Below are 13,301 nucleotides of genomic sequence, written 5' to 3'. Positions count from 1 at the left end.
ATGGCAGCAAAAGTCCTTAGCATTGGCCCTGAAACTCAATTAAATGGATCACACTAAAAAAAAAACTAAGCCTGAAATCCTGTTACGCTTGAAGATGACAGCAAAAAATCTCACAGTCTCCAGTGGGTGTATCAGAAGGCTACAACCCTGACAAAGAAACAACCTGGAGCTTTGTAAGGCTTGTAGTAACCACATTCCCAAGGACATATGTTACCTACATGTCATCATACCCCAGTCACAAATGTAATTTTCTTTGCACTGTAGAGGAGGCCTCCGCATGGATTCAGAGACAGTGCTGCCAGAGAGATGGACAAACCACCAAGAGACTCTACAGCAGCCTCCTAATAATGTCTGCCTTTTAAAGAGCCTGACCTCTGTTCACCTTGTTAAAACCAGTAAGTAGTAAGTAATAGATCTTGTCAAAGGCTACTCTGTAGAATAACCTCTGGAGATATTAGATAGAGGTGTCCAGAGAAATACCACAAAAAGGTGCTGACAAGAAAACCAAAGGGATTATGATTAGGAAGTGTGAATAAGCTAAGGTTTCAAACATACTCAGATTTTGGTTGGAAATGCTGCAGTACAGGAAGGAAATGTTCTACATACCATCAAGCCACCAAAAAGCACACTTGAAAAGACAAGTTAAAGAGCCATCACATGGAGATTAAATACTCCACATGATTTAATAAAAGGTGCAAGAAATGCAATTACACACTTAAGCAGAATAAGCAAGAATTCCTTCCTCTCCAAAATCCAGTATGTCTCATGACAAAAAAATGAGAAAATTATTTGCTCAAAGGCAAAAAGTAAATATGTACCTTAAAAATGTTTATTGTTCCTTCAGCTCCTTTTTAATCTACCACCAAATATTCAACTTAATGTAAGCTTTTAGTAAACTTTCACCAGATCGTTGCCAAGAATAAGTTTCCATTTAAGACATCCACATTTCCCCTAAAGAAATAAATTAAAAAGGCCATAAAAACCTAAGCTAGTAGCATAAGCAAGAAAGACTATTCTTTTATTAGCCCAGTTTCTAAATTTAGCAGACATACAATGATTTAAATGGGGGGGGAAAAATCCAAGATATTCCTGACATTGTTCATAGAGGACAGCCTCTACTAAATCTATTCTCAGTGAAGTCGCTGTACAAAGACTTGGCTTCCTTCAGCCAATTTTTACTGATCCCATCAGTTGATTAAGCCAATTTTGCACTACTCTCCAGGAATAGCAGTCCTCTTCTCTGTCCCAGTCAGATCCAACCAAATCAGACCAAATCTTAGGGAATATTCAGGAGATCTGGCCAGCAAAAGGCCTCTACCCAGCCATTTGAAGTTCTCAGACAACTCAGCTTGCACGGCTTTATATCACAGTATCACAGTATCACTAGGGTTGGAAGAGACCTCAAAGATCATCGGGTCCAACCTGTCACCACAGACCTCATGACTAAACCATGGCACCAAGTTCCACATCCAATCCCCTCTTGAACACCTCCAGGGTGACTCCACCACCTCCCTGGGCAGCACATTCCAATGACAAATTACTTTCTCAGTGAAGAACTTTCTCCTCACCTCGAGTCTAAACTTCCCCTGGTGCAGCTTGAGACTGTGTCCTCTTGTTCTGGTGCTGGTTGCTAGAGAGAAGAGACCAACCCCCTCCTGGCCACAACCACCTTTCAGTTGTAGAGAGCAATGAGGTCTCCCCTGAATATTGTGCAGGTAAGGAAAACGTTAAGGATCTCAAGCTGCCTTATACCAAAAGAAGACAAATACAGACAGATAAACATAAAAATGTTTGCATTAGCCCCAAAATATTTTATTCAGCACCAAATAATAATCTCTGAAAGATTAGTGCCTTGTGTCTTCCTTAATGTAAGCCAGTTTTCAAAGGAGATAAATCTCTTTGTGAAAAACTGTGGCAATTGAGTATTTGGACTTTTTCACATATTTTTCTCCCATTTCACATTGGCAGAAACTAGTCACAAAATCTGATATGTAACTGTGAACACTTTCAGGCCCCTGTGCTTTTCAGCTGGTTTCTTTGGGTGAAAGTCTTCGGTGAGTATTTTTTTTTCCTCCACAAAAGTTACCAGGACAGATGAACTCCCCTTCCAAAGCTGCTGTTCACAGGGTGTCCACCTTACCCCTAGCAACTGCCACTAGATTTAACTCAAGATCAGATGGGGCTAAAGAGAAACCCTGTGGCCCAACTGTCTTCTCTGCACTACAGGCAAGGAAATCCCCTCTGTGCTAAATATGGGCTTTGGCAAGAGACAAGTGGCCTTGTTAGGACCTTGCCATCTCACATGCACCATAGTTGAGAGCACAGACAGCTCTAAGCAGAGCTGGTTGTTAGATGGTAAAATAACCAGCATTTTAACTTGGGCAATGAAAGGATGATGCTTTCGTAGTATGTGTTTTGAAGATGGCTATTAGGAAGGCACTGTGTATATGAGTAAAATGCTAAAAAAAGTAATGCTATTTTCATTTAACACTTTAACAAGCAGCCTTTATCAAAGATATGTTATTTCTATAGCACTGAGCACTTGCTTTTACATTTTCCCTCCCCAGCAATAAGCTACAGTTTATTGCTGTGTATCACTTACTATATCCACAATAATCTGTTTGTACAAAACAGTTGCCTGATTGCAGCCTTGGTTTTGCTCTTAAAATGCTGCTAAAAATGACTGAAATACTCCAAAATGTGCTCTCTACGTGGTTACCTGCCCCTTTCAGGTGACACATAGCACTAAAGCCTCTGTAAATGGAGACATGGCCATTTTCCTGCCTTGTATTTTGTAAGTACTGGCACCAAGTAAGAGATTTGCATGAAATCTTTCTTGAACTTTCTGGAGGCCCCTGAAGCCTGGCAATGTCATTCGTGTGGAAAGGCATCAAGTGGCTTCTACTGCCACCTCTGTACCCGCTGTGCAGCGTGTGCTCCCATGCCACGCAACATGGCCACAAGGCTTGGGAGTACTCCCAGTGCCACATCTTCCCCTTCCTCAAAAGAAGAGATATAACAAGGAGCTCATCATGCACACCATGCCAAACCCAACACTTTGCTGCAAGGCATCCTCAGTGCAATTAAGGTATTTGAAAGCAACACAGCAAATTCAAATCTATTTTTTTTATATAAGTCTATTTCCATCACTAGCTTGATAAGACACTCATCAGCACATCTCTTATTGTCCTCATTATAAATTAATTTAGCATTAATTACAGAGCTCAAAATACTTCTCCTAAGCTTATTCTACCCCTAAGTACTTTCAGTTTGCTGAAAAACATTTGGCTAACAGTGCCCTGACTGAAAACTCTGAAATGAAAACTGGAGGACTGACAGGCTAGAAATAGGCTGTCTCAATATTTTGGAATATTAGCTTTTTGGCAAGAAAAGCTGTAGAGAATCGGATAGCACAAAAGAGAAACTGCAAGACATAGCATCCTGACTACTACAGAGGGAGCAACGTTTTTCAAAGTGTTTCCTTGTGTGTCCTGCAAGCTCCACTCAATTTAGATAATCCAGTAAGAGGTTCAAGTGTAAGGCCACAGTATAGCAGTAAAATAAACTATCTGGGAGCCTTAAATTTTAGGGTATTATTAAGGTGATTGACTCATCTGGGATTCATTGGCTTTAACTGTTTATGTTAAAAAACAGCCCATTGCAACTTTTCACTGAAGAACAAAACAAAAAAAGGGGGGAGGGAGGAGGGAGGTACATCGTTTGATAGCTCATTTTTCACAGCACCTATCTGACTCATACATAGCTGCATTCGTTAATCCCAAAGCTGTTTTATGTAACACAGGGGAACACAAAATCTTTCTTGATAACATTAAAGATCACTTTCACCAGAATAAAATACACAGCCGTCTCCTTGTTTTGTGTAATGCAATAAAGAAATGCTTTTCTCCAAAGCATGATTTTTGTACTGCTAAGGTATGTGCAAAATACCAGCTCTGATTGTTACTCTTCGCGTTGAAGGACTTCTTGAAGGCTACAGGATTAGAGCACACACTTTTTTAGCTCTCTATTGAAAAGATGGAGGGTATCTCAATCTCTAACAAAGAGAGCTTTTCTCCCAAGAACTTGCTAGGAGTTTGAATTAATGAGGAATTAAGTTTCATCTCAGCAGTTTTACTAAACTTTGGAGAAAAAGGAGACAATGCCACTAGTCCCTGAGTGCCCTCAGTGCCCATTGACTTCAATGGGGATTGAGATGGGTCTTCCTTTTAGATGGCACAGCACCTTGCAGAATTAGATCCAGTTCCCTTCCTCTCCTCCTAAAAATGTGATTTATTTTTTTTTCTCACTAGCCACCTGATTTTTGTTTTGCTTTGACAAGAGATGAAATTAGAGTGGATGTTCTGATGCCGACAACCTCCCTGTCAAATCATATAGTGACTTCTCATGCTAAAACTTGTTTGTTTTCACACTATCATCACTGATGATCTCAGCACAGCAGCGCTCCGAGAATAATGGATTAGTCAAATGCAAAGCCAGCAGAAGGAACATAAAACAATGTGTGCTTATATAGGGCCTACATAAATAGTGCTTTTTTTAAGTGTTTGGCAGTGAAATCATAGTTGTGGGTTTGTTTCATTTTTTTTACTAATTAAGCTCTGGATTGTTAAGGGTCTGGAGAATCTATCCATGCCAGAGAGGTTAGAAGGCCTAAAACATCATTACATCCTCCCACAAAAGATTATATGCAGAAGCCGCCTGTTGGGTGCCATTAATAAACAACCATACCCTCACTACACACAGTTGCAGATAAGTCAATGGATTTATACCAGTTTCAAAAGTTATGAAGCTGACCCCACATATCCTGGGTTAAATGAGGAAAACTGGAAGTGAATGTACATGATTAGGGCTGGGGGTTGTACACTAGACACTATTTACCACTCTTTACAATGTTTGGGGTGTTTAATTCAAAGTTCCCTGCTGATTGCTCTTTAACAAAATCAAAGCAGCTCAGGCACTGATGAGATTTTTCCCAGTTTCTCAGGAACTTTGTCTGCTGTCACTCACAGGTAAGTCTGGGAGCTGTGTAAGATGTTTGGCTAGCCTGGTCCTTGCTTTCCAGTACTTCAGGTTATTAAAACTGCACAGCTATGCTGACTTCCCACTTCTGTCCCCCTTCATCTGCTTCTTTTTTTCCCTTCTTCCTCTCCCCTCCCCCCCCCCCCAAAAAAAAGGAAAGAAAACCCCTACAACCCACAAAACTCCACAAATAAAAGATCACTGAAGTCTAAGGTGTTATTCCACATCCACAACAGCATCATTATGATTGAAAAAGCACATCATATTTAGAAGCAGAATTACACCCTGCTGTGTTGAACTGGAAATCTTGGTGGGCTTTCCGTCTACATTGTGCAAGCCTGAGGCCAGAGTGGTGACTGTCACAGCCAAAGCGACACAGACAGATAGATGATGGAGAGTGCAGACTGCGCACCCACACATAAAGCGCGTGAGAGGAAGGAGAGTGCACGGAAGGAATATTAATTGAGCACAAAATAAGTATGCTCAATATCCCTCTACCCCCCCTTAAAAAGTAGTCACAGGATGAGGAGAGCTACAAACATGTTCATCTTGGGGAAATGGCCGTCCTTACCGTGACGTGTCAGGCTATTACTTTAATAATGGGATTTGCGCCGCGCACAACCGATAGGCTACATGCAGAATAGACCCTGTGAATCTAATTTTCTTCTCAATGAGCATTCTTGCAGTCAGTACCTCCACAGATCTCTATAGAGTTGCTCCAGATTGTATCAGGTCGAGTGAAGAATTAGGCTCTGCGATGATTATTATTTTTTAAATCCACAAGAATGTAATTCTCCTGACTCAGTCATAAAGCCCCTGGCTCTTTTGATCCTCTCTACTTTCGTAGCAAGTTATTTAGAGAAAGTGGTCTTTCAACAATTCACACCAAAATAGGTGAATTACTGATTGCCCTCGCTTTTTGTGATAAATTAGCAGTTACTCAAATTTAACCTACTTTCCATGGGCTACTTCATTAGCACCAAAGAATGAAAGAGCAGTAGAGGCACTGCAGAAAGTGCTTTAGTTTTTAACACCATTCATGTTTTCCCTGCTGTCTTTTTAAAATACTTTTCCACGCACAGCCAGTTAAAGAAACTTATACTGACCTTATTTAAAAGAGGCTTAAGGTAACTTTTAAGTGCTACACATGCACTTAAGGGTATGGAAATAAGAAAAGAAGGAAAAAATCTTAGCCCATTTGTAACTACAGAATCTCTTCCCTCATTTTACGCACTCTCTGCGAAATGATGGAAGTCTGTAGAAGTGTTGATCCTGATACAGAATCACAGAATCACAGAATAAACCAGGCTGGAAAAGACCTTCAAGATCATAAAGTCAAACCTATCACCCAACACCATCTAATCAACAAAACCATGGCATGCCTTCCACACTAAGAAAAAAATCAAACATATGCAAGTGCTCCCCTCCTCTGCTCATCACCAGCAAAAGGAGCTTGCCTTTGTTTGTTTGTTTGTGTCACAAAACAGGCAAGTCATCCTCACAAACCCTTAACAATTAGATTTCTTGTTCCTAAAACATTCGCGCAGTAATGAAGTAAAACAGTCGGTTGTAAAAGATATTCCTGAAGCAACTGATTATCTTTTTCCTATTCCATCGCTCAGCTTTTAGTCTCTTCGGGTTGTATTTTACTACCATTCCAAGAAAAGAAGTTTCATATAAGTGAGGTATTGGCACGTCCAAATGACTAATGCAGACAGTGCTCATTTCTGGACAAACACAATTCCAGGCTCTTTGCCATCACACGCTCAGGTCACCTTTGGAGTTCCTGCTGGGATCTTAAAAATATTTAGTAACAAACTCATTCACTGACCTGACAAGGACCAAAAGCAGGCCCAGATTCAACCAATCAGCTAAAATTACAGAGATATGAATTACTACTCACAATTTAAAGCTTCTCACCGAACAACTGACTGTTGCTGTCGAATTTAGGTTTTTGAAGAAAGTTAAGTGAGAAGCATACTTGGACTAGGAATAAACTAGTTCACATGGGACTGAAATAATGGCAATGGCTTGCACAAACAAGTGACCTACGAATATCATCAACCATATCTCGGAGCATTCCATTGCTTACTTAAACAGAATGCTACTCCACAAGTAATTACCATACCAACTCAGCACTCCAGAACTGAAAGATTTAAAGCACAATAAAGAGAAAAAAAAAATTAGAGTGCGAGTTCTAATATGGTAACATCTCAATTTACTGCCAACTGTTGTAGCTGCTCCATACAACACACACTAAACCCAACCTCAGATTCCATTTATTGTGCTACAGAGCCCCCTGTGTTGAGCGTCACACATTAACCAGCGTTACTTATATTTGGCCAGGAGAAAAAGAACCTCAGATATTAAATCTAGGAAGTGCTGGTCTGGGTTAATTTCCCACATGAGCCAAATTAATTTCTGAGTACTTGCAAACAGCTCAGAAAAAGATGGCTATGAACAATGGCTGCCTCACATTCAATAAAAGAGTAAGCGAAGGCACAAACCCACATAGTAAATAAGTAAAAAGGCAGCTTCTTCCTCTAAATGAGAAAAAGATCTGCCTAATTAAATACATTTCTCTGTATTAAATTTAGTCAGTGTGTTCAAGGATGACTAGTATAGAAAAACACACAAATATACTAAGACTGGGACTAAGCACTTCCAACTGCATCAAAATGTTCACGGCATGGTGACACCCAAAGACAAGGCCCTCAAGAAGGAAAAAAACTTAGATGAGAGCAAAGAAAGCCATTTGAGAAAATACTGCAAACAACAAAAAGGCAATAGAAACTATTTGTAGAGTTTAGGTGAGGTAGAAAGCTGAGGGCAAGATCAAACCATGACCAGCTCCTGAGTTTGTTACTAAATATTTTTAAGGTCCCAGCAGGAACTCCAAAGTGACCTGACTGTGTGATGGTAGAGGACTTGGTACCCTAGTAAGGGTAATAAATACATTCAGAAACAAAGAAAAGTGGAATCACCTCCTGAGGCTGACAAAAAACAATTGAGGATTTGTAGTATTTCTCCCCAGTTAAATTCAGATCTCAATCCTCCTGGCTTCTAGCGCTGTTGCCCTTTTTATCACTTGCTGAGTGGAGCTCTCTGCCTATGCGGCGCTGCACCCCACACCTTCAAGTCACCTTACGTGGAAAGGGTGTCACAACAGCAGTATGAGCCGTCTCAGAGGAGGAGATTATTAAAACTGCACACCTAGCCAAGTGCTGCTGTGTTTCAAGGCATTTATTATGAAGTTGTGTGCAGGACTGACTTCTTGAACAAATTCTCCCAAAAAATATATAAGACGGAAACGAGAACCAAAAGCAAAACACATTTTAAGCTAAGGAAATTGTCATAAGCTTTCAATGTTTTACTTTGAAAATCCTACAGCCTTCAGCAAAATCCTTGTAAAATCTCTTCATGTTTATAAAATAGCATTCGATATCACATGTAGAAACCTACAGACCAGCGCAACCAACCCTTGCTAAAGTCTCCAAGGGCAAATAACAGCTGCATTTCCCCAGGGATGGCCAGCAAAAAAAAATAAAGGTGCTGACTCTCAGTATTTTTAATTAGAGTAAAATAACACCTGAGTGAAAAATAGTAGACATACTCTTCATTTAAAGTGCCAGGGTTGCCCTGTCAGCCTGAGCCATAAAAGGGGCAAGTGATAAGTGCACAAACCAACGGAACAGCTCCCTGGATAGAACAAGACACAAAAGCTTATCTCCTTCAACAAGTCTTTTCATCTCGTCATCAAAATGATTATTTCATGTGTGTTATGTGGTGCTTGTTACATACACCTGAGACAGTTTAAACAATTTCTTTGATTATACATGTAACAACAAAAACAAAAAGGTATTTCCATAGCAGCATTTTGGTTTCACGTCAAGGCTACAAAAGCTAAGTTCTGTGCTTACTGCTGTAATGTGGCTAATGTTCAAACACAGCAGGGTAAGACACTGTCTGAGATCACCGTTTTGTCTGTGTCAGAAAACACTACACATTAAGAACTGTAAATTTCCATAGTAATGTAAGTTTTGGTGAGAAGAAGAAGAATTTCTTTTCCCAAACTGTTGCTTTAAATTTGTGATTAACTTGAACAAATTCTCATGGCAGAAAAATGCAAAAGCCCTAAAAGTACCTTTTCTTAGGGCTAGGGCCTTATAAACCCTTGAGCATGATCATTTCCAGAGCAGAATATATCATTTATCTAGAAATCAGCATGAGGGTTTTTTCAGAGGTTAAATAGCATGCAGCATGGAGAGGGGGAGAGGATAAATCAACAGAAATTATTTTGAGATATTGGAGATTGGCAACAACCTACCAAGCTGTCCACCTGGCCTTGGCATTAGTGCTTACAACTGACAGAATCTCAAAGCATTTTAAATATTTCCAGTAGGAACCTTAGGTGTTCATTGCAATGCCAGTTTATACACAAAAGGTCAAGCCAAATAAGCTATCCTAATTTCTCTACCTAATTAATTTGGTTAGCATGACATAACCGAGCCCAAATGAAAAGAGAAAGAATCACCTGGACCTACGAAGCAGAAATTAAAGACCTGTTGCTTTATATACATGGATCTGTGTTTCCAGCACTCCATCTACTGAGTTTTCCTGTCATGAGTTACAAGAAAAATCAGTATTTGCAGGCCTTGAGAAAAACTGCTGGGTTGTTTGGATACTAGATCATATGGTGCCTGATTTTTATTATTTTTTTAAATAAAATAAATATTTGAAGTAGAAACAGTTTTGCTCTTGCTTTATTGCAAAATCTTGTCCAGAAATAATCTTCTCATAATAAAGGGTTTATAGGAAAGCTGGTCACTGGAATTAAAATCAAGCTAGGAAAACAGCTAACAACACATAAACAGAGGTATCAGGCCTCAAAGCAACAGGTTTGTAGAAAATCCAGTAAGTGCTAACAGCAGAGCTCGGAGACACAGGATGACAGACATCAGAGGGGAAAGTCTTTGACTAAACAAATTGTAAATGCAACGACAACCTTGCAAGAGCTCTTCTAATATTTAAGATCCCTTTGCCTTGATTAGGGGTGCAGAGACAGGTTCCTAAAGGGGGCCACAAACAGAGAAGTTAATAACCAAGTTTCATATCATTCTGCAAGGCTTACGGAGCTCACACAGATTCTGTCCACACGAAGCTGAAAGATTTAATACTAAATGTTGCCTTCTAAAGGCACTGTAAGATTGCCTCTCTCTTATCAACCCCAGAGTGAACTCCAGCTCTGACTGAAACTGTCTTTTACAGAAGACTCCTCTGCAGTGCACGGGATAAATGCAAGAGACTGCAGAGCATTTTAGATTCTCAAAGTGAGCATCAAATGTTTTAAAAGTACCTATGGCTCTTTACCTGTGAAAGCTGTTCTGCTAAATGGCAACACAAATAAAATGTACAATCTCGCTTCTCTCTTTTAATCTATACACACGGCTTGATTCCCTTTGCATTCCCTGGGTTAAATTAGCAGAGGCAGAGTTCGACAAATTGAAGCTGAACTCTAAGTGGGTATTTTGGTGAAGGGGAAAGAGTTCTGCTTGTTCTAAATGGGTAGACTTTCTAAAATATTGCTGTTGCCTTTCAATATTCAAGCGTGGCAGACAGAATTTACTGCCTTTTTTGTATGCTCTTACAAAACTTTCTGAATTTAAGCATTAGCCTAATCAGCTCCAACTAAATATGTAACAACAGGAGGCTACAGCACTTTCTTTTCATGCTATAAATTCATTGTTTCTATTTCCTGTTTCACTCAAATGTTTCTTGTAATGTTTTGAAACTTTTATGATCTCCACAGATGCGAACCGATGTAAATCCCACATAAACTAACAGGCCAGCAGAAACATCCCCAGGTCTACAGACAGCAGCAGATACCAGTTCCTCGCAATTGATGCATGATAAACAGTAAGGAGAAATCCTTGGTTAGTCATCATAAAAACGGATTCCTCACCATTATCTGTAGAGCACAGTTCGGTCCTAGTTGTTTTGTTCAACAACCATGACAACTGCTCTTTCTTTTTGGTGACTTTTTTTTTTTATTATTAGAAAAATAAAATAAAGCCAAACTTGCTTTGCCAGTGATAGCTGGGCAAAAACTCCCAAGCGCTTCTAGGCTGCAGTAATTAAGGCCATTAGAACCGCACTTCATTAAAGCAGTATAAAACAGTTCAATCAAGAATTGCGTCCCAGGTTGTAGCTATGTGCCCCTCACTCCTTCTCTCCTTCTTTTTCTCACCATTTCTTTCAGTAAATGAGACTACTTTTTCCAGTAGCCTCACTAGATTAACTGACGTGGAAAATGTGACTATAAACTCGTAGCACTGTCTAGCCTCCAACACAGCACAGAATCAACTTTGTTGTAAGTGCTGAAGGACACCTAGCAAGCTGCTACTTGCTAAGTTCATAACCCAGGACTATATAGCTGCGAAGCACAGGACTGCGCCATCTAGTTCAGCTGCCAGCAGGCTCGGCTCTGCCTTGGGGAGCAGATGCCTCATGATGCAGGGCTTTAGCACTTGGGAACATTCAGGTTCTTAAAGATTCGATTGTGAGGGGTTTTTTTTAAATAAAATATCACTACTGAGATAATCCACATCTAGTGGATATGGGAAAATTTAGGCTATAATAGCACAGCGAACTTCTACATCTATCTTTGATTTACAAGATAAAAGCAACTTGTATATTAAAGAACCATTCTACTAATAGAGCTTATTATGCCAGAGACAGGAATGATTTTCCTAGAAAGTTGTCCCTGTGTGCATGCCTATTATCTTTGCTTTCCCCCTTCCACTAATGAGCATTTATCTAAAGAGCCTGTTAATCCTCTGATGTGTGCTTCTGGTCAGAGGTAACAGTTTGAATAAAACCACTAATCACTTATCACTAATCACTGATCATTAATCACACTTTTCCCTAGTGCTTTGCGACCTGTACAGCTCCCTTTAGGATTAAGGAGTCATAAATAAGGATTTTAGCCATTTTTTATAAAGAATTTCCAGCTTTTGATACCGACAACCTCATTCACCACATGAAAGGTACATAATACCAAGCGAGGACTTTCAACACTGCACACTTTTCTACTGAAAATAAACCATACCCTTATGAAAGTGTACTTCCTTCAGCAAAATCCCCACAAATTATGCTGTATCTTTCCATTCAGCTCTCACCTTCCACCCCTCAATCTGCTTTCAGTATGGTTTCTGGATTACTTCTGCATGACAGTGTCTTACAAGAAAGTTTTCCTCCACCACTGTTGCTTGACGCACTGCTCCTTGTCCAAATGGCCAGACAAGGAAAGTCTGGTGCAAGCCAGCGGGTGACTCTCTCTCTGAAATCTGCATGGTCTCAAGGAAAGTCCAAGCAAGATGCTTCACAGTCATTATTATGCTTCCACTCAAGCTTTAATTTCATCTGCCTAGACACTGTTTCTTACTGACAATATATAGAAAACTTCTAATCTTGCTGCTTAAGATGCTCCTAATATTGTTCTGGATTTTTAAAACCCATGAAGAACAAACATATGGACATTTCATTTTCCTACCCCCATCTTTGAACAACCTCTCTCTTCCAACTGTAAAGCGAATATTAAGCCCTGGAGATGAAGAATCACTCACCATGCTTGGATATAAATAATAGAGGAGGCAGAGCTTAGCAAGTATTCCCCTTACACTCCCGAAGCTCTTATCGTCCTGAAAACTTCACTGGGGAGAGAGAGACCCCTGTAAGAGAGGACAGTGGCAGGAGGGAGCACACGGAGCTGGGGAGGGGGCGCGGATCGGAGCAGCGGGGCTGAAAAGGGAGAGCGGAGCTGCAGAGTGGGGACTTTGTCAGCACTGTCCCCCGCTCCGGACCCGACGGCATCAGAGACGGAGCATCAGCCCCACAACGACCCGCAGCGTGACGTAAGGGCCGGGTGCAGCCCGGCAGCCGGGGTGTCTGAGGGGGGCAGGCGACCCTCAGCGCCCCGCGCCCAGCTCCGTGGCCACCGCCGGCGGGTCGCGGGTCGGCGCCCAGGCGACGCCGCGAAACTTATCCAGAAGTTTTAGGGGCGGCGGGAAGAGGTGGCTGCGGAACGGCGCGCCGAGCTGTCAGTGCCGGCTACTGCCGGGGCAGGCAGCGGCGAGGAACCGCGCAGCCCGCCGTGGGGGCGCGACGAGACTGCAGCCCCTCTGCCGGGAGCTGTTCGCCCCGACGCAGACATCCCATCCCATCCCGGGAAGCGGCGCGCAGAGACTTCCCAAACTCCCCCAGGA

The 13,301-nt window shown here is 41.2% G+C and overlaps 1 protein-coding gene across 1 annotated transcript in view; it reads right to left on the bottom strand.

Moving 5' to 3' along the window:
- CREB5 (cAMP responsive element binding protein 5) overlaps positions 1 to 12,831 on the bottom strand; it is a 280,457-nt gene extending 267,626 nt beyond the window's left edge. Inside the window, exon 1 of the mRNA XM_009908587.2 lies at positions 12,663 to 12,831. Coding sequence (XP_009906889.2) covers positions 12,663 to 12,665 — 3 coding nt within the window. The 5' untranslated portion in view covers positions 12,666 to 12,831. The remainder of the gene's footprint in view (positions 1 to 12,662) is intronic.
- Positions 12,832 to 13,301: the final 470 nt, after the last annotated feature.

Source organism: Dryobates pubescens, chromosome 4 (genome assembly GCF_014839835.1).
Source record: "Dryobates pubescens isolate bDryPub1 chromosome 4, bDryPub1.pri, whole genome shotgun sequence".
NCBI lineage: Eukaryota > Metazoa > Chordata > Aves > Piciformes > Picidae > Dryobates > Dryobates pubescens.
This window is presented reverse-complemented; position numbering and strand designations above follow the sequence as displayed.